We start from the raw sequence: 24,876 nt of genomic DNA on the forward strand, positions 1-24,876 counted from the left end.
TCCATCTTCTAGACCGCTTTCGCACGTCATTCGACCTACAACAATCTCGCTTAGGCCGTACTTCCACTGTTGTCCATCACATCGACACCGGCAACCATGCGCCTTTACGCCACAGACCGTATCGTGTATCCGCCACGGAGCGTAGCGTGATCGCTGAGCAAGTTGCAGACATGCTCCAACGCGGTGTCATACAAGCTTCGCACAGTCCCTGGGCTTCTCCTGTAGTGCTGGTAAAAAAGAAAGATGGCACAATTCGCTTTTGCGTGGACTACCGGCGACTTAATAAGATCACTCGCAAGGACGTTTATCCGCTACCCCGTATTGACGACGCGCTAGACTGCCTCCAAGGCGCTGAATTCTACTCATCCTTAGACTTACGATCCGGGTACTGGCAAGTGCCAGTGGCTGAGTCAGACCGTCCGAAAACGGCCTTCATCACACCTGACGGTTTATTTGAATTCACCGTGATGCCATTTGGCCTGTGTAATGCGCCTGCCACATTTGAAAGAATGATGGACAACATCTTGCACGGCCTCAAATGGCAGATATGCCTGTGTTATCTGGAAGACATCGTTATCTTTTCACCGGACTTTCCTTCCCACTTACTTCGACTTGAACGCGTCCTAAAGTGCATCGCCGATGCTGGCCTCCAGCTTAACTTGAAGAAGTGCCACTTCGCTGCCCGGCAGCTGGTCATCCTCGGCCATGTCGTGTCGAAAGAAGGTGTACTTCCTGATCCGGCGAAACTACAAGCTGTTGCCCAGTTTCCCCGACCAACGACTTTGAAAGAACTGCGCAGCTTCATTGGATTAGCGTCATACTTTCGCCGTTTCATCCGCAATTTTGCCACTATAATTGCACCTTTAACGCAGCTTCTTCATGGTGGCCACAACCTTTCAACCTGGTCACGGGATTGCGATGCCGCCTTCACAAAGCTGCGTCGTCTCTTGACGTCGCCACCAATCCTGCGCCATTTCGACCCCAGCGCTCCAACTGAAATACACACGGATGCCAGTGGCGTTGGCCTTGGGGCCGTTCTCGCTCAGAGAAAGGCCGGCTTCGATGAGTACGTCGTTGCCTTCGCCAGTCGTGCACTCACTAAACCTGAATCGAACTATTCTGTCACAGAAAAGGAATGCCTCGCTATAATTTGGGCCATAACCAAATTCCGTCCGTATCTTTATGGCCGCCCATTTGACGTCATAACTGATCACCATTCGCTGTGCTGGCTGTCATCCTTAAAAGAACCGTCCGGTCGTCTTGCTCGATGGGCCCTTCGACTGCAGGAGTACGACATTCGCGTACTGTATCGTTCTGGCCGAAAACATTCGGATGCGGATGCCTTGTCTCGTTCGCCACTAACAGACGAGGCTAGCTTCCCGAAAGCCTCATTGTCCGAGTCTTCCCTTGCTGCCACGGACATTCTTCTGGAGCAGAAGAAAGACCCATGGATTGTGTCCATGCTGCGTTTTTTGTCCAGCCCATCAACACCCACTAACAATCGCGCATTACGTCGCCACGCACATCACTTCTCCATTCGCGACGGGCTCCTGTACCGTCGCAACTACCTCCCGGACGGCCGCAAATGGTTGCTTGTCATCCCGCGACACCTGCGTTCGGATATTTGCGCAGCGTTCCACGACGATCCCCAGTGCGCACATGCAGGGGTACTGAAGACATACGCGCGTCTACGCCTTCGTTACTACTGGCGGGGGATGTATCGATTCATCCATCATTATGTCCGCTCCTGTTTGGTTTGCCAACGCCGTAAAGATCCTCCTCGCCGTTCAACCGCCCCATTGCAGCCTTTGCCTTGCCCAGCACGTGCTTTTGATCGAGTAGGCATCGACATTTACGGACCTCTGCCAACCACATCAGATGGCAATCGCTGGGTAATCGTGGCCATCGACCATCTTACGCACTATGCGGAAACTTCCCCTTTGTCCAGCGCTTCTGCACGTGACGTCGCCTGGTTTCTCCTGCGCCACATCATCCTTCGCCACGGAGCTCCCAGGGAATTACTCAGTGACAGAGGCCGCGTCTTCCTCTCCGACGTCATCGAGGCTCTCCTCAAAGAATGCCGCATCATTCATCGCACCACTACTGCGTATCATCCGCAGACTAATGGCATGACCGAGCGCTTTAATCGCACTCTTGGTGACATGCTGGCCATGTACGTTGCATCCAACCAAACCAAATGGGACCATGTTCTACCTTTTCTGACCTACGCTTACAACACCGCCACGCAGACTACCACAGGATTTTCGCCCTTCTTTCTCCTGTACGGACGCGAACCTTTTTCCACAATGGATACTATCCTTCCGTACCGCCCTGACTCCACGGAAACAACTACCCTATCCGAAGCTGCTGCACACGCAGAAGAGTGTCGCAAGCTTTTCCGTATATTTACATCAGAAGACCAGCAACGCCAGAAGCACCATCGAGAAAGTTCCAATGCTCCAGTAACCTATGCTCCTGGCTCGCTAGTGTGGCTTTGGGTTCCAGCCTCTACCACTGGACTGTCACCGAAACTCGCGTCGAAGTACCAAGGCCCATACCGCGTGATCAAACAAACGTCTCCAGTCAACTATATTGTGGAACCCCTCGAGCTACCTTTGGATCATCGCCGCCGTGGACGCGAAATTGTGCATGCCCAGCGTCTCAAGCCCTACTATGATCCGCCTGTGCTGTGCTACCCGTAGTTCGCCGGGACGGCTTCCTTTTCCGCGGGGGAGATAACTGTACTGTAAAATAGGGAGCAGTGGGGCTGTGGCTAGGAGAGAGACAACGACGACGAGAAAGAACAACCTTGTTTCGGTGCTCGGTCGGCTACACTACCTCTCGCTGCTCCAACGTTCTAGTCGCGAACGCTTACTGCTCAAAGTGCTTCGCGACAATATATATATATATATATATATATATATATATATATATATATATATATATATATATATATATATATATATATATATGTGTGTGTGTGTGTGTGTGTGTGTGTGTGTGTGCGTGCGTGTGTGTGTGTGTGTGTGTGTGTGTGTGTGTGTGTGTGTGTGTGTGTGTGTGTGTGTGCAGAAGAACACTGAACTTACTAAGAGGCCTGTGTCACTCTGCACACGCGCACGGCTATCAGTTTTGCAAGTCAGCTGGGTCAGCAGGAGGAGGGTTATTATCGACAATCAAGAAGAAAAAAAGAGAGATCTCGGAACGCGCGTCGCATTTCTCATCTTGTAGCCGTCGTCATGGGCGACTGAGTAGCTTCGTGCTTTTCTTTTTTCGGGTCCTCCGGCAACTTCTTTCTTTTGGTAAATTATTGTGGAAGTACTGAATTTAGTGCAGTAAACATTTGTGCACATAATAAGTCAGCCAGATTTTGTTCTTGATGGTTGAAAATGTTGTTGCTGTTCAGTTTGCTTTACCTGAGGGTAATTATTTTTGCTGTAATGAAGCGATGTATCGCGCCTGCAGAAAAAAAAATCAAAATTCCTAATAGTTTTGTCTTTCATGCATTTGCTTGTGTAACAAACTAGCAGTGCGATCATTTATACTGTATAAATTAACCCACAAAGTTCTCAGTTGTGATGCTAATAATACTTAAGCTGTTGACACGCATTGTAGTTAGGCAGACATCAGTGTCATGGACAGTAGCACAATTTTTTTAATTAACACGTTATTTCGGGGCCTCGGAAGAAATGGGCTATATTTGCATGTCTTATTTAGTCGGAAATCATTCCTTCTTTCTTGTGTTCTTGCATCTTATGTTGCACTGTTCTGTCCCACCAGAGCCTGCACCAAGCACGCATCAACCCTGGCAGCTGACCCAGTTGCACGAGCCGTCAGCCCGACCATGCCTGCCGTCACTCACGAATCGTTAAGAGCTATTGTGTGGCAAATTGCTGACGTTCTTGCATGTGATGTATCTTATGTGTTACTGTTCAATCCCTACAGTCTGCACCAAGCACCTTATGGTCCTCATTGCAGGAGCCCCTATCTACACCAATAGGAAGGGGCCGGAGCCAAATTCGCAAGGCTTTTACACCGCGAACGAAAAAGCGGATGCAGAAGTACTTGGATGAGATAGCAAGTCAACGTAGGACTGTGGCATGACTGAAAAGAGCCTCGGCCATCATTCAACCAGCACAGATATTGACCGAGTCATTCAGGTACCTCAAGATGACGCGTTAAAAATTCGTGTTCAGATGCACCTGCAACCTCTGAACAAGCACTGACGATCCTGGTCATAACAGTTCCCTTAGCTTGCCCTTAAGCTCCATTTTTGTAACCCAAAGGCCTACAGGTACCTGTGAAAAATTATTTACCTTCCAACAGTAAAAACATTAAGAAACTGGTTATCGGCGATATCGCTCAAACCTTGATTGATGCTAGAGATTCTGGATATCGTAAAAAAATTATTTCTCATGGATAAGACATGTGTCTTTCCCTGAAACGAAACCTACAGTATGAATCTAAGCATGGTTTTGTTGTTGGTAATGTTGATAGCGGCACTGAAAGGTCTGGTCATGTAGCAAATACAGCACTCTTGTTTCTGGTTTTGGGCATAGCAAAGTGGTGGCTCCAGCCTGTAGATTTCGTGACAGCTGACGGCGCGGTTCATTCTGAAACCATTCTAAGTTTAGTGAACTAAAGAACTAGTAGGTAAGCTGAAGGACTGTGGTCTATATGTACACGCATTGATCCGCGATCAAGCGAGCAACAATGGTGCACTTCAAGGAGCACTGGGAATAACCTCACAGGATTCTTTTTTAAATGAATGGGGTGAAAATATGCGATATTTTTTATCCGCCGCGCATGTTGAAATGGGTTAGAAACAACTTGCTGAAATATTAACTCTACATTGGCATGGGTTTTGTTTAATAGAAACATATACTCAAAATATAGGAGTCCATCCATCACCTCAAACTCTATCTACAAAAAATCCCTGAAAGGAACTCGTACAAAACTCCTTTCGGTGACATGAAAGTAAGTTTTCCTCACAGGTACTGAGCAATAGTGTGCATCTGGCAATTGGGGCCTTTGTTGCCTTCGGTGTTCTGCCTCCTACGTCTAGTCAAAAAGGTACCCTTGTTGAAAAGAGGGACGTGCTGTTCGATGCCTTGAACGGCTCAGCAGTGTGCACGAAAGAGTGGAAAATGATACGTGCCATAAACTAATCCGCAAAACACAATCAATTTTTAAAGGTTTTCGTGCTTTGAATTAAGCCCTCGAAGTTCACTTCCACTTCCAGTGAAGAGACGGCGCACTATCAATATAGGTTCGTTGCCGTTCTGGAAGGCTGCCAATAGCATTCGTCGGCACTTTCGTAAATGGACTGGGGCTAGACGCATATGTGCCTTTTTCCGTATTGTTATGTTAACTCAATATTTATCTGCCGAGATGCACTGTTTGCCTCTTGTCCCGAATAGGCTACAAGCGGAAGCCCAAAGCTTTGATACAGCAGATAAACAACTGCCTCGTTCAGCTGCCAATGGTGTGAGTACTGGCATCGGTGTTTCTGCGAAAAGCCGATGAGTTCTCTAAATGAACGATAATACGTGCAACTTCCTAGTATATGTCTACTTTATCAACACATGAATGGTGGGCATGCAACGCGTACGAAGAATGACAAGTAGGCCGAATAACAACGCGTACTACATTCTCCCGCTCGCGGTTTTCCAATGTATACGGTTGCTCACATCAGCACGAATGAAAGTGACGTGACACGGCTTGCATGCACAAAATCGGCGTCATTTGCTATATTCTGACAACAATAGACGTCTGTAATGCGCACTTTGCCTTATATTTCAAGCGAACGAGGAGCGGTCGCTGTACCAAGCCGACGTAAACAAATTCACCGATCAGTGCTTTGGACACTAAGCAATGTTCTGCCGGGGAAATAGGGCGTTTTATAAATCAAAATACAAACGCGAAAAGCAGGAATCCACAACACCTTCTAGGCAGTATCCGAAACGCTTCCTTGAGAAGCAGTAGAACGCGTAACAAAGCAAGCAGCACACATGAAATCATTGGTTAGGGCTGCCCTTCATAAAGTTGCAGCACAATGCGTTTCGTAGTGAGCTGGCTCTCGTGGTGGCGGGACGAATGCGAACGGCGATTCATGGCTATTGAATGCATCCGAATCACAGCTATCCCTGTTTGACACCTCCGAAGAGCTGGTGCAGCTGTCGTTTGCCACCCGAACCCGAAGACATTGTGCCAATGGTCCGTCGCCGTCATGAAGAGCATCTGCGCTTCAGCGTTTTCGTTCTCCGCGCTGGCAGAACTGGCACACCTTGCGCGTCTTCCCCTCTGGTGTGCCGCTCGTGAAGTCACACGAAGATGTTCGCTCGGCTGTTCGAACAGGTTTCGATTTGGTTTGGCTCGTTTTTCGCCTAGTAAAACATATTTTCGAATTTGCGGAAGAAGTCTGCTATGAGGCGTGTGACAGGAGTGTCTGGAACCTAGAAATGCCATAACCTTGACATGGCAAAAGCATCGCGGGAGTTGCCATTCAGATCATGCCGTTGGGTGGCAGGGCTAGTTTCGTTGAGGGACAGAGCTGCGCGCGGGCTATGAGCTCCCATTTTTGGTTTCACGCGGCAACCCAGCCTGGTTTTGCCACAGTTCCGCGGGTAACTGCATTTTCCTATATACGAAAGTCGGTGGGCCCTGAAATGGTGAGATTGCTTCAAGTTCTTGATTACGATCATCCGGTTGAAATTAAAAATTAAGCAAGTAATTTATAAATATTTCTTAATTAGTTAATAGTTACCTCGTATTACTGTCAGACTAAGGTCACCAACACTCGCGGCACGCCAAGTGAATCGTCCTTTTATTTCAAAATGCCCTTTTTATTTAATATTGCTAAAAGTCTTCATAGAAGCATACTATATGCGGATCTAGCAGCTGGTCTTGAAAATATTATTATCACTAGGTTGTCAGTGATTGCATACGTGTTCTATGGAGTTGTCTTGAGGCATTATATCGCACCACACGACACAAGAGGTGTCACCAATTGGTTCGTAGCAAAATATGGTGTGGGGACAGCATTAAAGCAATTCCTAAAAGTGGTGTTGTCCAGTTTTTTCAGGGCAAATTATTTCTGCTTGCAAGACTGCCTCATAGTAGTATGGTTACTACAAGTGATAGCAAGGCAAAACTCAACCTGGCCACTGATCGCGTTGTTGGCTCCACGCTGTGACATTTCCTGTTAAACTACTGTTGTTCAATTATCAATGCATGTGATGATAGAAAATGTGACAATTGCAGTTCAATCGTTAACTTTGATTCATCACTTAATTTCTCAATTGCTTACGGGTTGTAATTAGTGAATTGAAGCTTAACAGTACATCAGTGCAACACTGATCTTTCTAGGGAGTCCTTGAGCTATTAAAGTGTGAACATAATTGTTTAAACATTTATTATATTACTCTTTCACATCACAGCTCTGTAACACAGTGCACACGCTTGGATTTTATGGAAGATAATTCGAATTTTTATGCATTGTCCTGGAACTCTGTGGGCGGAGACCTTAGACCTCGTGCAAGATGTTGTGCACCTAGATTGTAGACATGCCTTGAACGATGACTTCAATCATGCCCACGTGAAATTGTTCCTTAAGCTAAAGTAGCTACTTCTTTGATAAATGAGCTTTCCGTAAGAGTTAAGTTCTGATTATCAAACTATTCCTTCCTCTGTTGTTGCAAAACATAATTATGTTGCAGTGCAGCCACTAGCAGCGGCTCGCGATAACTGCCAACGAGGAGAATTGGTGAGGTGTAAGCTAGATGATGATGTCCTCGAACCGGAGCAGGGCGATGGTTTACTGCTGCTCTAGGCGCAGCTGAACATTGCCAACGCCCATATTGAACGGTACGTGGTCCACAGCTACAGGTCTGTTGTTCATGCTCTTATGACGTGTGCTATTCGCTGAAGTACCTGTTCTACACGAAAAGCCAACAAACACAGACACCAAGGACAACATAGGGGATATTACTTCTGCTGAATAAATCAAATAAAGAAACGATAAATTATTACAAATGAAAGTGAATGAAAGAACAACTTGCTGCAGCTGAGGAACTATCCCACAACCTTCGCATGTGGGATCGCAGGTGGAAAACAATGTTGTTTTTTCAGCCACTTTCATTTCCATATATTTTATCGTTTCTGTATTTCATTTATTAAGCACACGTAATTTCCTCTATGTTGTCCTTGTTGCCTGTATTTGTTTGCGTCTTATGATATGATTAATAAAAATCGGGCCACTTGATTGACCCCCTTTCTTCCTGATCTACATGAAGTTACTGTGGTTTACGTTTCTAGCATTCATTACATGGCGACATATACTGCACGTTTTCTACACAAGCCGGCGTTGTCTAATAAAAAATGTATCGCCTGCTGATGGATGTCAGTTACAGCATAAGAACAAACTTGAGGTGAATTAAAGAAATTAATTTTGCCTGGTCATGATTATTACTCATTACTCATTAGAACATTGGCGCAAGTCGCAAGTGAAAAATCACATGAGATAGCAAGGAACGCTAAAATTATATGCTTGAATATGTATCCCCTGCATTATTTATGACCAATGGACAAAAAATGAAGAAAACGTGTATGCTTGAAATTAAACAAACGTTCATCATTTAGTTTTTATAAATAAATTGTCTTCATATCATATATGTGTATGCCACGTGGTAAGCACCGTCTTTTAAACCACTGATTGAAATGTCAGCACACTAGTGCGGTTGCCACTATTCCGTAGAATTTGGCAAATATTTTGTGGCATCGAACCCCGTGTCTCATCGGCATGGAGTCAGACCTTGTCGCGGCTATGGCGCTGCATATTATTGTTATCTCATACACTACTCCGTTCGAACGGGGCGTAAATTCGTTGACATGGCACGATAAGATAAGAGTTTTGCTTGTTTTTTTTTTCACAGACACTATCACCTACAAGCTTCAGAGTACTTGTACATCAGTGAGCAAATGGCTCGGGAAGAATTTGTATACTACATCAGGGCAAGGTTTTGATTCCTATAAACTCAGAAAGTATAAGGACGTCAGTGGTGAACTTACAATAATAGCAGACTGAGGGAGCAGATGCTATCCATACAAGTATGTTTACCAGATTTTCCATTTTTCACGTGCATAGCCACAACACTTAAAGGGCCCCTCACCAGGTCTGGCCATTTTAAGCTGTCAAGCGCAGAGCATACATGGCGCGATAACGATCGTGTTTGTAAAGTACTACATGGCTACGCGCCGCGCAAAGCCCTGAAATTTCAAACCGTACGCCGTTTTCCCTTCTCCTCGCGGGCGCCTCGCTCCAAGCCGGAGGATGACTTAAACGTGCTAGTGCGCCTACGTATGCGTGTTTGCACTATGACGTGGCTCGGGGCGACACATAACTTCGAGATTTATTCAAGTTAACATTTGTTATTTGCGTAATATATGTTGCTAGAATGGACGAATTAAAACTCAGAGAAACAATAACACACACAAACCGAATGTCCGCATATTTTTGTTTTACTTCGGACCGCAGCTAGATAGAGGCACTGCCATTCCGTCTGGTTGTCCCCACGTCATGCAGTCGCACGCGGAGACACCGAAACTATGACATTTGCTGCGGTGTTCCAACGCGGGATGAATCTCTGTGATCTGCTTGTGTCTGCCTCAGTATCCGTGTAGCACTGACTTATAACGCTACTCAGGTGTTCTCGTGCACAGCGCCAAAAACTGCGTGCTGCGCTAAACGAAACAATCAGAACAGCTCGCGCGCTACGCCGTCAGTGAAAGTACGCCGCGCCGCAAAAAAGCGATGAGAAAAAAATATGCAGATCCCACGCATTCTGGCAATCAATGTAAGCGAAGCATTCGTGCTGAATTATTTGATTGACACATATTAGTAGTGATGTTGACGGCTAAAGCCCACTTTCTTTACCGTTTAGTCTAACGCGAGAGTGGTTAGTTGATGTTACACGTTTGCTTGCGGGCACCACTACTGTTTGGCTGTGTAGTACACAGAACACATAGGCAGAGGTGTTTGCTTCAGACCTTGCTGTGCGCCATATTTCATAACCTCTGAGAGAGCTGAGCATAGTCATTGCGTCACATGGCACATCACGTTGTGGCAGAAGTATTAAATTTGAATTAGATTATGGGGCTGTACGTACCAAAGCCACAATCGGATTATGAGGCACGCCGTAGTGGCGGACTAGGGATTATTTTGACACCGTAATGATCTTTAACGTGTCTCAAAATTTAACTGCACGTGCGTTTTCTATTTCGCACCCGTCGAAATGCGGCTGTTATGGTTGGCATAAAGTCCACGGCCCCTGTCAATGTCATAGCCGCAAAACTAACGCGGCGGCACAGAAGTGTTGATGTTATGGTCGACCGCTTTCGTAGTGTCGCCTGGACCCTGTGGTGCGCTTTCATTAATGCGGCTATGGTTCTGCACGGCCTGCGTAATTTGTCCGCTTGACATATTTGTCTTGTGCTCATTCATTAGAAACAGCAGCAGCGTACTGTACCATACCTTGAACTCAAGCATATCCAGTTTCCCCGCAACCACCGTAGTATAGCAGTAGGGTTTGCTTGTCTTCTCATGTCAACTCCCATGTATGGAACTGCCTCTTCCCCTCCCCCCCCCTACAGTTGTATCTACGTCCCCTCTGGACTTGCACTTCAGTAGAAAGGGAAACGCTGCTGTTCCTGCAATGCTTCTGAGGGGAGTCACGGATAATTACAACTCTGAAGAGGCTAAGGTCGCGACGGCCAGGGAGCTCGAGCTGGCATTGTGCACATTCGACGTGGTGGGGTGAAAACGGCTTTCTAGCGTCGGCTTTCCTCTCTGACTCGCTCCTGTCATGCACGCACACGCTCTGACAGCCCCCCAACGTGGTGTGCCTGACAGCAGCAGCCTAAAGAGCCACAGCACCAGCAGTGGGAAAGTCGAAGGAAGAGGCACAGAAAGCTTCGCTTTAGAAAATGAAGGTGGTGCCAGTGACGTATCCGTCACGCGATCCTAGAGATTTCGCATGAGAGAGCGCAGGAAAGGAATTGCCCTTGCACAGGGTAGACGGGGAAAGTAGAGAGAGTGTCTCGCTTGGCAGTGGTAGTCGCCTCCTGAAAACCTGGCTTCATGGCGCTGAAATATTTCTATCTAGGGTATTATTGAGCCAGTCAGATTTTTTTTTTGCTATGAGGCCTGGTGAGGGACTCTTTAAGGCAGTTCTGTGTTTAAGAGCAACGGCCATGTCAGGTGGCAGCTGATGGAAGAGTTCTTACGTTTGTGCTTAGAGGTGTGCACTAGCATATTTGAGGCTGCAAGATTTCACTCAAGCCATGCAACTGCACTTCAGAAGCAACCCTCTCGGAGTCTGTGTCTGAATAACAAGAAAACATGACCGAAAACCTGCAATTAGGCACTGCCAGGCTCTAGGTCTGGATGAGAGGACTTCATCGGAGTCAATGAATGCTGCTGTTATTTTCTTCAGCAGACCAATTGTGTCACCTGTCCTGCTGTTGTAGCACAGGTGATGTTCATTCTGACAGCGACACCAGCTGCAACCATTCATGCACTGTGAGCGAATGTTCAAGCAAATATTTTCTTGGACTTTACATGGTTTCTCTGTTAGCATTTTCTATTTGAATTTGACTGTCTGTAGTGCAGTTGTTTCTCATATATTTCCTGCTTTTTGTATGAAACATTTCCGACCTGAGAAAATCCTTATTTTCCTAGGGTTAAAAAAACCTACAAGTTTATCTACGTGGTCCGCAAAAGTATGTCGCTATACCATCAGCCTGTAGAAGTGGTACCACCCCACTGTAAGGAATCAGTACTTGCTCCAGGGCTAGTTATTCATACTTGTTAAAGCACACAGGTCGAAACCCCAAATGAAGGAACCAGAGCGGAAATTCGCAAGTAAGTTTATACAGAGAAGACAAGCACATTTTGTTACACCGGTCCTGCCAAGCAGAAACACATTTGCGTACCAAAATCAGACCAGATGGCAATGGGAGCAACCTTTCTAAGATATCAGTATTCTGATGCACTTTTATGTTTATTGCTACACAGAAAAGGACGTACCACTGGTAACAATGTGTGACTTTTTCCTATATTTTTACATCTAGTCAAAAAGTGTTTTCTTCCTATGTGTTATGCTCCCACTAACTAACATGCCATGGATTGTATAAAGCATGGCGCGCACATGCAAAAATCAAAATGCATAAGAAAATGTTCAATAATCTTGTTATTTATAAAAAAGTTCATGCATCTTTGCTTTGTAATTATTGTGGCGCCTCATATGGCCAATAAATACCTACCAGAACAGATCAGAATTGAATGCACCATGCCAACTGTGCAGGCATCATGTGGCCTAGCCTGTTTCTTTCTACAGAGCGGCAGCTTTTTTGGTATAAAAATGTAGGGACACAAGCCAGCCAGCTTCGGTGGTGGGAGAAACGACATCTTGTATCTAGTAATGTACCTTACCTTCGATGACGCAGAGACATTTCCGCCAGCGGGATTCCAGCCGCAGAGCGCGAGAAGACACTGGGCGGCGGGGCCCACAGATAGTTTTTAAAATCTTCAGTCTCACTGGCTCTTGCTCTGAATGTAGCTCCTAATAGTGCGACAGCAGTGTTTCAAAGTCAAGCTTTCTTTGCGAACACTTCCGGACATTCCTTACTGTGACTACTGGGTGATCCTCTGCTTCTTACCAAGTCGTTCATACGCGGGACAGCACTACCCAACTCGTAAGGTGTACTGGCAGCTGGCCTTCTTTTATAAAGAATGACGCAGGGCTAAACTAATGATACTTGAATATTCTCCTTCCAATAAACATACCTCATGGAGAGCAAAATTTCTTTAATAAAGCGAACCTTCATATGCCTACGGTCCTAGGGTTTGGAGTCCAGCGCAAACGCTTGGTCGGTCATTCGGGGACTAAAGTGCGCGTAATTTACATTTAGTCTATCTGTATGATCGGCCTGTTCTGGTCGGAGCGTTTACCCTGGATAAAGTGTAAACGCGATGAACAGGACACTCCAGAGAGTTTGATGCGCGGTCACGTGGATAATGGTGCTGGTTTCAGTATATTCTCATCTTCACCGGCAGGCAGGCAATCGCTAATATGCAAAATGTTGCGCAGAATAGAATACGTTGAGTGGCGTTAATTTATACACTTCGAGAAACCTTCACTCTTCAGCGTGTGGTTTCGATCTGCATGGTATTTTTCCTTTTACATATACACAATAAATTTCAATGCATTTCAAACCGATTCCAGTGCACCTTCAAAGCCCATTGATTTCCCTTCATGGAAATAACCACTAACTAATCTTATGACACAGTATATTTTAATACGTCTGTGAGGCCCTTGCACCGTGAACCGGGGTCTACGTTAATGAAACCCGATTGGTCGAAATTAAGCCGGAGTCCCCCGATACGATGTGCCTAAAAACCACGTCTTGGTTTTCACAATAAAATCCCAGAATTTGAAAACAAAAGCAGAAAACATGCAACCTAGAAGATCAAGTGACAAGCACTACCCATCATTGTCTCCAGTGACGGCGCACTGAACACGAGCTGCTTTTCTTGTCGCTGCCTTTTTCTTTCAGAACAAACAAGAGCAGGAACAAAAAACATGTTTGCCTTCGCAGGTTACCTTCTGCATCACCCGTCCTCCTGAATCGAAATGTCAATATTTCCGCATGAAACCTCTTTTTACCAATTAGTTTCAGTAATGGCAGTTAATAACCACGGAGCAATGAGTGCTAGATCAATAGATCCATAACCTTACACAATGCTGCCCCGGTACGCTCCCCACTGCAGAGTACTGCTACATGTGTCCACATTTGCTAAAGGCAGAACGATGTATGACGGGATGTTCCGCATGAAGCGTTCCGTCAGGGTGATTGAAACCCTTTATTTCGTTAGCAATTCCATGGACACTCCTGGTCCGCTTCTAGCGTGGGCGTCATTGTGACATTCCGTTAATGTCCAAGGGCGACGAAATCGGAGTCCACGCTGCGTTGTTTTTGCGACTTAGTTCGCGTTGATGGCGTTAATGCGAGCGCCAGCACGATGGTAAACTACGCTCGCTCTTGCTGCCGCGTTTCTTCAATGCAGCGTTTTGGCAGTGAGTTTGCACCGTCATTGAGTGAAATGCGCTTATGCTTGCTCGCGCGCGCATGACCCCTTGCACGTCAATTCACTCAGTATGCCTATGTTTACAAAGTTGTACGGCCCATAAAGCCACTATTCATAGCTGTCCACCAATTCGCAATCGAAATCGATGCTTTTCGTTTCGGGTGAAACTAAGTTTTACTGCGTAAGCATCCTTTGGCGAGCTCTCCAGCCTTGTCACGCGATAAGTTAATGTCTTGTATAGGCACAAAAAGGCGTAATTTGCAAAACAATACATTCATTTCTTATGATAATGTAAATGTAGATGATTGGTAGCTTTTAGGCGATCAGGAGCAATTGAAAGAAAAAAATAAATGAAAAGAGAACACCCATACATATACACATGGCGCCTTAGAAAATGCATGGGGAAGCTTATAGTAGGGGCGGGCGTACAGAAATTTGGAGCTGGGTCAACTAGAAATTTGGGGTTGGGTCAACTTGAAATTGTAAGCTGGGCAAACTTAACTGCGGTGTTCGGCAAGATGAAGTTTTGGAGTGGGTCAACTGCACATTTGTGGGCGGGTTAATTCGAAATCTGGAGTGGTAAAAGTTAAATTAGGGCGCAAGTCAACTTAATGTTTGGACATGTACCAAATTAGATTGAGCGGGTGGCCAACTTGAATTTTAGAAGTAGGCCAGCTGAAATTTTGGGGTGGCCCATTGTTTTTTAGGCAATGGACCAACTTGAAATTTGTGGATGGCCCAACTTAAATTTGCTCCATGCCCTGTGAAAATGCGATTGGCCCATTCTCATTGGGCCTTACCAAGGCGCAGTAAGAACGCAGGTGACAGCTCGCGTGACCAAGCAACGCGTGCCTAACACAGGCTTGCGAGAGTGACAGCGAGTGTGACATGGCTACGCTGCGATGAACTCTCCCCTCACGCAATGCCTCAGGCGCTACTGCTGCAGCTGGTGCTCACCTTGCGACCGCTAAGCTCCGTCGAGGCGCACTCGTGCCCGACGTTCGAGCCCAGTTGGTACCATTGCATTGAAGAGGTAGGATGCGGCCAGGAAACTTGGCAATTGTCTACTGTAGCCTAAACATTTTTTGGCACCGAAACGACATGGGTAGACGCAAATAAGCTAGGAAAAGCAATAAAGCCAAACTAGGCAAAAACCTAGTAACAGGCGAGCCATACAGTGCTGACGCATTAATAGACAATTCTCAAATATTCTGCACCTTTCTTTTCAATAAAGCTTCCTTTCAATCAAGGCTGTGACACGTGATAATAATATACGTGAATTTGAAAGATTTTAATGCCAGTCACTTGTAGTTACAGGAAATAGGCTCCACCACCGGCTTGCAAGATGATCATTCTACCTAAGACACATGTAGCAAAGCCGACCTCGACAGCTTCGTGAAACAAAGGTCAATATTAAATTTAAAACATCGAGGATGTGGGTTGAGGTTTATGGTAGTATGTGTGCTGTGAACACAGATGTAAGAATGTAAATATTTGTGCAACAAATGTCCCAACGAGTTGCTTGGATGGTGTTTGCTGCGTTGCTGCATCTTATGTAGATACTGCGTCCACTAATTACTTCCAGGACTCTCTATCTATTGAAACGCTCCGTTCAAGTGTCTGACTCATCAATCTAAACTAAAATCTCCATGCATAGGAAACAGCGAGCAACCAAACTCTACATAACCATTAACTGACAGTCTAACAATATTGCTGGCCTCACAAGAGATCTGCAAAAACTAGACAAACACAAATATTAGCCTGCGTTTTTAAATTTACCTTTCTTTGGCTACATGATATAAAGTGGTATTCAAAAAATAACATCCGTTAGCAGCAACAAATTCAGTCGTGGCAAAACTAACCGGATTCCTGGTTTTCTCCCAAGCGCATCTGGTAATCATATTCTCGCTACTGCGAAAGTTGTTTTCTTTGCATAGAAAGCCAATATTTCTCATAGTTATAGAGGTAACTCCCAAGAAGATAGATTGAAATACCAAATGCGATTATTGTACCGTATATTCGGCTTTAACATGCAGCTCCCAAATATATTCCCCCGGTTGTATCTCGCCTAATATTCTGCGGTAACATTTCCATATTTTATTTGCCGTCTGCTTGCACAATATGTAGAATAAATACAGCAATAAGCAAATTCTAAGGAATGCTTTTAGCATATTGCCAGCTAAAGGTTTGTTGTAGTGTGACGTGGTGCTGGTCGCCTAGCTGACTCCATTTATAATCTAAAAACAATACACATCTGTCTGAGATGTAGCTTTTCAAGAATAAGCTGCTATTCCCACAAGTTATGAAGCCGAACACAAAGCTATTCTTATGAGCAGCAGCAGTGCCTTGTTTGGTAACAGAAAATCGTTGCATGTATCCAAACGTTTTATCAAATGTACACGATAGACTCAGTGTACAAAGAACTTCTGGTACTCTTACTGTGCTGTTCTTTAATAAGGAATATCGAATCTAGTGCATCTAGACCACGCTGCTGTACCAATGCCATGATGCAGCGCATACATCACTGCAGGGACAAACTTTCATTTGCTATACAATGGCCGCGAAGGCTACACGTCGGGGCCATAGCCACAATGTCTACGTTTTATCGCCCTACTGACACGGTGCCCTTTGGCTCCTGTTCGAATCAGTCATTGGCTAATGGCACATTGACATGTGCATATGCACTGCCACGGAGCACCAACTTACGTATGACGCTGGGTGGCACAACCAAGAGCGCATCTGAAAAAAGAAACAAAGTGCAGAGATGGAACAGTGTTCTATGCTTGAAGGGCACATTATCACCTTCTCGCACTGCATATTGAAGTGAATAAAAACGTGAATGTGTGGCACTCATATGAGTACGTGTCACATAAAAAGTCATCTGATTCTAGTACAACAAATATCCTTCGTTCCTCCTAGTACATCCGTGAGCGTTTTTGGGTTTAGTCACTTATTTTAAGCATCGGTGTCTAAATGGGATGGAAGTAGAAACTCGGGGCGCATTGTGCATGTGCCTTTGAAGTACGTTTTTCGAAAATGAAAAATAACATGGAGGGAGGTGATGAGAAACAAGTTTCGTTTCTTGTGTTTTTCTATCGTCAGCGCTAGGTAATTTATAAGTTTCGAATAGTTAAAGATGGCGCGCTTTTGTTTTGCGTTACAAAAACTGAGGGAAACGCCCCCTGTCGAAGCTCTTTGGGATTGCGCGACACAATTAACTTTATTTTTTTCACAGCATTCACATGGTTTAAGTATATATCCATCTGTATATTACAGCAGAGCGGGCCAGCTCATTGCTCAGAGACCCATTCGCTATCCTCTAGTCTCTAACAAACGCTACGGATGACAGAGCTAGTGAAGAGATCAAGGAACGTTAACAATGAATATTCTCAGTTTTACATATGAAGATTAAGCATTAAACGAGCACTTTCGGTGTCGTGCACCTACCACTCGGAGCCTGATCAGGGATTTCCTCTGAAAAGAAATATGTCAATGGCGTAAGAAGCGTTGAGGAAACATCTAACTATACCACCTAAGTAGATTACCATTTCCAGGCTTTAAAGTCGCAAGATTGTTTCGCTCAAGGAACTCTATAGATAAGGCTGTTGCCCCCAAAAGAGGTATTGAAAGTATGCTGCTTATATTGAAAAAAAAAAGACTCACTATCCCGGTCGTGCGAAAGTTGATATTTAACGAAGCTCCTGAACGCTACCACTACAATTGCTGAAGGGGGTATGCAATGCTTTATAATAGAATGGTAGCGTCAATCGCGTTGTGGCTGCTATGGTACACCGTAGTGGCTTGGGCGAGCACTTTCGCTACATTCTCGGCCAAGAATAAATCTAAGCACAACCTGTACCACATGTTAGGTTGATAGGTGTCACGTTAGCATGTCAGTCAAAAATTGTCCTGGAAAAACGACAGAAACCAGTTCTTTTGGGCTTTCTCAATGTCAACATTAAATTCGCCACCGAAAGGGAACATTCGGGTCCTCCCTTGTTTGGCGACTGATCGAACCTCATGGCAACAAAGTTCAACTGTGGCAGCACGCCACTGCTCGATGTATTGCTGTTTCTTTTCCCTTTACCGCTTCTTGCATTCACGCTGCCCCTTGGGATTGCTAACTATACGTTGCCTACCTACAGCGCTGCTGCAACAACAATAAAATCAGTGGTTACGCTGTCTTTTCTTTATATATGAAAGGCTAGTGACATCACTCCGTCGCCGCGGTAGCTTGCGCAACAGTAATCTTTACCGGGAAACGATTGCAGGGAGCGCTTCGTGCTTCGTATTGTTAACAGGTGCGCCTTATCATCCGTTATGGGCTTTTGGTGCTTGTTTTGTGCTTGTTCTTTATTGTTTCGAATGCTGTGCTGTATGCTGTATGCGTGGCACCAAACAACATATGCACTTTTCGCTTCAATTGCTGAAGGACTTTTTTTTCGTTGAAGACGATGCTGCAAAAACTCCCAAACACCTACAGGCTAACTGCTTCGCTAAAACAGATATAGCCACACAACTGCTGCTACATATTTTTCATTTTACCGGTGATCGCTTTCAGCAAAGGAATATTGTCATTGTGCTATCTCTCCATGCAAGAAGCATTCACTCTAGCCAGAATATCTTGAATATTCTGCCACTACGATAGCGAGATGGGCTTTTCTAATATATAGCTGGCTAAAGTAAAATCGAATAACAGAGCTAGAGACAGAAAAGACACAAAGAAATACGGACGAAGCGCTGGCTTTGACCCGACTTTTAGTGATATATATATATATATATATATATCTTAGGAAGCCAACAAACACTGACACCACGGACAGCATAGGGGAAATTACTTGTGCTTAATTAATGACAAAAGAAACTATAAATTATTGAAAATTAAAGAGGATGAAAAAACAACTTTCCGCAGGTGGGAACCGAACCCACAACCTTCGCATTTCGCGAAATAATGCGAAGGTTGCGGGTTCGGTTCCCACCTGCGAAAAGTTGTTTTTTCATCCACGTTAATTTGCGTTAATTTATAGTTTCGGTATGTCATTTATTAAGCACAATTTCCTCTATGCTGTCCTTGGTGTTAGTGCTTGTTGGCTTCTTCTGATATGACTAATAAAAATAGGGCCCCTCGGTTAACCCCCTTCCTGCTCGTTCATTACATATATATGTTTATAATATATATATATATATATATGTGTGTGTGTGTGTGTGTGTGTGTGTGTGTATGTGTGTGTGTGTGTTCTGAGGAACTTAATTATTCTCTAACTTTTCACGTCAAGACGACAAAGAAGTCCCGGCTCTGGTAATGATATTAGTGCATGATGGTATGCACAAGTAAAGAAGATGAGACGCGAATATTTTGTTCACACCAATTCCGCAATTTTCGCTGAAGTGGCCGGCCTTTGCGCGCGCCGTCCTGCGGTGCGGGAGCCCTACGTCATTGTGTCATTTGCTCCCCATGCGAAAAGCGGCCGTTTCGGTCGCGTCAATAGGTTCTTTCAGTTACGACAAGAAATGGAGCTCCTCAGGCGCAGCTCGGCGTTCATGTACACGCATAGTAGGGTTTCATGCGCACTACATGAACAACTTCAGCGCGAGGACGACGACGGAGTGAACCGGGGTCAGAACTGCAGGGGACGACTTCGTAGGTCACGTCACTGAGGCGGCGTGTATCCTTGTAGGGACCAAAATACCGGCGGAGCAACATTTCCGAGAGTTCACGGCTACGGATGGGCGTCCAGACCCACACGCAGGCGCCGCTATTGTAATGGATGTCGCGTTGACTCTGGTTGTATCGAAGGGTGTCGGTATGCTGTTGGCTCCGGATACGATGCCGAGCAAGCTGGCGTGCTTCTGCAGCTCTTTGTACGAACTCTTCCAGGTGTTTGCTGGTGGGGCCATTATCAGCCAGAGAATAAATTGTTGACGTGACCTGGCGCCCGTATACAAGTTCAAGCGGCGTAAACTGTATAGTTCCTGGACAGCACTGCTATACGCGAAGGTCTTGTGCTCTACGCCGACATACATGGATACCATATCATCCAGCGTTTTGTTCTGACGTTCCGGTAATACACTGGTTGATTTATTGGTTATTCCACACGCAGTGCTCTTGAGGTGAGAGCTATGCATCAGCTGGACAACATCCTGCATAAGTTCGGCTGTAAGGGTTGTACCGTGGTCGGTGATGAGAACACACAGTGCACCATGCCGTAGTACGATGTGGCGTACAAAGAACTCGGTCACTTCATGCGAGTTTGCTTGCGGAATAGCTTCGGTTTCGGCGTACCGGGTTAAGTAGTCGGTAGTAATGACTATCCATTTGTTGCACGAAGACGTCATTGGGAATGGCCCAAGTAGATCCTTTCCTAATTGTTGGAACGGTGCTTGAGGAGAGTCCACAGGGTGGAGAAAACCAGCCGGTTTAACTGGTGGTTTGTTGTGGCGCTGAGAGTCGCGGCAGGTCTTCACGTACCATTGCACAGAAGGAAAAAATCGGGACCATTAATACTTCTGTCGCATCTATGCTGATGTCTTAGCGAATCCCAGCTATCCCACGCATCGCTCATCATGGCAGGCTTACAAAATGTCTTGGCTCAGCACTGACTACACGACAAGGAGGTACGTATTTGGATAGCTTCCGCAGTTCTTCCTGTAAAGGACGCTGTTGTGCAAATAGTACGATGATAAGCAGCGCACGAGTGCGCGGAGTAAAACGCCTTCAACTCCTTTAAAGTACTCGATCAGCGGCAGCAGCTCAGGATCCGCGCAATGGTACTCAGCCGTCCTTATGGTATCAATAACGCCGACAAATGGCAAGTCATGTTCAGGGTCCGATGACGTCGTAGGGATTGGTGCGCATGACAAACAGTCAGCGTCGCTGTGTTTCCTTCCAGATCGGTAGACAACTGTAATGTCGTGCTCTTGTAAGCACAGACTATAACGGGCTAGTCTGCCTCAAGGATCCTTGAGGTTGGCAAGCCAGCACCGGGCATGGTGATCGCTGACAGCCTTAAAGCGTCTACCGTACAAGTAGGGTCGGAATTTACTAATTGCCTACACAACCACCAAGCATCCTTTTTCAGTGGTTGAGTAGTTTTCTCAGCCTTGCTGAGACTTCGGCTTGCATAATCAATGGTGCGTTCCGCACCAGCTTGCGACTGCACAAGCACTGCGCCGAGACCCGCATTGCTGGCGTCAGTATGAATCTTAGTGTCAGCGCTTTCGTCGAAATGAGCAAGTATTGGGGCCTCTTGCAAACGCTTGCGCAATTCATTGAACGACTGCTGCTGCTCGTCCGCCCAAATGAAAGGCACATCATCGCGTGTGAGCGGTGTCAGAGGTTCAGCAATTCTCGAGAATCCCTCGACGAAGCGCCTATAATATGCGCACAAATTGAGGAAGCCTTCCACAGCCTTCTTGTCTGTGGGTGGTGAAAACTAGGCGACGGCAGCTAACTTGTCGGTGTCTGGTCGGACACCTGTATGACCAACGACATGGCCAAGAAATTTGAGCTCTTGGAACCAGAAGTAGCATTTTTCAGGCTTGATGGTAAGGCTGGCATGACGGATCGCAGCAAGGACACTCTCGAGTCGGGCGAGATGTTCGTCAAATGTGCTCGAGAACACGACGACATTGTCCAAGTATACCAGGCAGGTTTGCCATTAGAGTTCAGTAAGCACGGTATCCATCATCCGCTGAAATGTGGCAGGTGCGGAACAGAGACCGAAGGGGAGAACCTTGAACTCAGATTTGACCCATCAGGTGTCACAAACGCTGTTTTTTCACGATTCTGTTCATTAACATCGATACCCTGATTTAATGCCCTGATTTGTGATCCAACGAAGCAAGAAACTTGGCATGTTGTATACAATCCAATGCGTCGTCGATTCATGGCAATGGATAAACATCGCCGCTTGGTGACACGGTTCAACTTTTTGTAATCTACACGGAAGCGTAGTGTGTTGTCTTTCTTTCTGACTAACACTACAAGGGAGGGCTACGGACTTTTGGGCGGCTGGATCCCGTCGTTTTGGAGCATCTCTCTCACCTGATGCTTGATCGCTTCTCTTTCTACTGGAGACACTCTGTAAGGATGCTGAAGAACAGTACGTGCGAACTCTTCCGTAATAATGCGGTGCTATCTGATGGACGTGCGCCGTACTTTGGATGACGTTGAAAAACACTCCGCAAATTCATTCATGGACTCAGTCTGAGTGTGGGGATCTGGCAGAGCAGCTTTCACGTCAAGCCGTTCTATTAGGCTGGGTAACTCAGATAGCTGAGACGATGCGATTTTCAATGTGGCAATGTCAGTCACATCAATGTTTTCGCGAAGAAATGCGATTGTCGTGCCTCGCGGTACATGCCGATACTCGTTGCTAAAGTTTGTTAGCAAAACGACTAAACATTTTTTTGCACCTGAAGAAGCCCTCTGGCTATGCAAATGTGGCGCTCAAGAAGCAGGGGGACGTTTGCCTCAGCAATTCCTTCAGTGTCGTCCTCCATGTCGCATCGGACAAAGGGTAAACACGCTGCTCTTGGGTGGCAATGTGACGTGATTGTCAGCTACGCGAAGCGCGATGTCACCATTACTGCTTACTATGGCTTGCGTAGTAGCGAAGCTGACTCTAGACTCTTGCTGGTTGATTATGGCACCGTTCGCCTGAAGGAAATCCATGCCGAGTATAAGGCCCGTTGAACATTCAGGAAGAATGACGAAGTCACCGATGTGCGTGAAGCCCCAAATGTTCACTCATGCCATGCACCGGCCCAGTGTAGTTAAGAGGTGCCCTCCTGGAGTACGAATCTGAGTCCCGGTCCATCGCGTCGAAACTTTGTTCAGTATACGCGCGAGATTCTGGCTAATAACAGATGTGTCCGCACCCGTGTCAAATAACGCTAAGGACAGGCCCCGTAGAGGTGATCGGCTTCACGGCAATGAAAACACAAGGGCCTCCTGTCTGCAGTGCGCCATTCGTCGCTCTTGCAGGGTGGTCGTGTTTCAGCCATGAATGGCGTGCGGTGAGGCCTGAAGTCGCCAGTTGCTTGTTCAATGGCGCGCACATCATGAAAGTCCGGGACGTCGCTCACATCGTGAAAAATCGGGGACAATGAACTTCGCGCAGCTTCCGCATACGACATGCGAGGCTGTGGCTGCCGTACCCCGTGCTGTGGTGTCTTGCTTCGCTCTGGGACTTGGACTCCCTGCCTGGTTTCCTCCCGGACGACCTCAGCCAGAGGGAGTGGCTTTAGCGGTGCCGGAGCCGCCTGAAACGTTTGGAGCTCTTCTCGAACAACAAGCCTAATGAGCTCCCGCAAGGCGTCGGTATTGTCCAAGGGTATAGCGAGAGGGTCACGCGATAGGGTCAACAGGTTGCGGTTGTACTGCCTTGTTCGCTGCTGCGGTGCCTTTTCCATTGACATGGCTTCCGCGAGAAAGTCTGCAACGGTCTTTGGTGGGTTCCGTGTTAGGCAACTAAGTAACTCTTGCTTGACAGCACGCATCAAGTTCCTGAGCTTCTTTTCTTCCCGCATGGTCGGATCCGCGCATCGGAAATGTCGGCACATATCTTTGATAAATATTGCGACGCTTTCGTTCCGCCTTGTACTCTTGCCTGAATTACACATTCAGCGGGCTCCTTGCAATCGAGGCTGGCGTATGTACTGATTACCTGCCGTCGGAATTAGTCCGACGTCGATAGGGCCACCTCACGATTCTCAAGCCATGTCCGTGCTAGTCCTCGAGGGAAAAGTAGGCGTGGCATAGCTTGCGCTCTGGAGTCCAGCCGTTGAATTCTACTACATGCTCAAAGTGATCGACCCAATCTTGAACATGCTCGTAGGTGTCCCCATGGATAGGACGTAGGGGTTCGCGGCTGGTTAAGGACGACCTCGATCGGTGCGGTTGAGGCAGAAGACGGAACCGATGCACTCATCCTTCTGACTCGATTGGGTAAAGACTCGTGCTGAGGTGGCTTGCCCGTACATGAATAGGAGTCAGCTCGACCGGACTTCGTACTGGGCTTGTAGACAGTGTTCGACCTATGAGTGGTCGCATGTACCCAGCAGCTCCACCAGAAAAGAAATTATTACCAATTGTCCCAGAACATGGATGTACTTGTCCGAGAACGGAAATTTTTTGTGTTCAGCTGCAGTCCAGCCTTCGCAAGACAGCTTAGAACCTCAGCAAGGCGCTCGAGAAGTGAGAATATTGAAGAAAAGACAAATATATGTTCAAAATAGCACAAGCAGGTCTTCTATTTGAAATAAAGTAAGACACTGTCTATGACGCACACGAATGTGGCAAGTGCGTTGCAAAGTCTGAAAGGCATCGCGCTGAATTCGTAGAGCCCGTACGGGGCGGCAAATGTTGTTTTTCCTTTCTCAGACATGTACATTTGTAATTGCCAGTAGTCAGATCCTAGATCAAGACTGGAGTAGTACTCAGCGCCATGCAGCGAGTCCAACGCGTCTTAAATTTGTGGCACGGGATAAAAGACTTTGCGTGTGATTCTGTTAAGAGCGCAGTAGTCACCGGCAGAACATATTTAGGTGTCTTTTTTATTTTTTATGTGCAAGAACCTCTGGAGAAGACGAACGAGTTGAGGAAGGGCGTAGGATATTCCGTTAAGGGATGTTGCACACGTTTTAAACACAAAATCGTTTTAGCTACCGTTGTAAGTGACCTTCAAGTGACCTTGAGGCAAAAGGTAGAGCCATTATCCGGGTTCTCA

General features: G+C 46.3%; 1 protein-coding gene across 1 annotated transcript in view; it reads right to left on the reverse strand.

Annotated features, from left to right (window-relative positions):
- Window positions 1-24,876, reverse strand: part of LOC135914601 (uncharacterized) — a 256,527-nt gene that overhangs the window by 179,319 nt on the left and 52,332 nt on the right. Inside the window, exons 5-6 of the mRNA XM_070536517.1 lie at window positions 17,594-17,620; window positions 16,853-16,885 (exon numbers count right to left, since the gene is read on the reverse strand). Of these exons, the coding sequence (XP_070392618.1) occupies window positions 16,853-16,885; window positions 17,594-17,620 (60 nt within the window). The remainder of the gene's footprint in view (window positions 1-16,852; window positions 16,886-17,593; window positions 17,621-24,876) is intronic.

Source organism: Dermacentor albipictus, chromosome 3, assembly GCF_038994185.2.
Source record: "Dermacentor albipictus isolate Rhodes 1998 colony chromosome 3, USDA_Dalb.pri_finalv2, whole genome shotgun sequence".
Lineage (NCBI taxonomy): Eukaryota > Metazoa > Arthropoda > Arachnida > Ixodida > Ixodidae > Dermacentor > Dermacentor albipictus.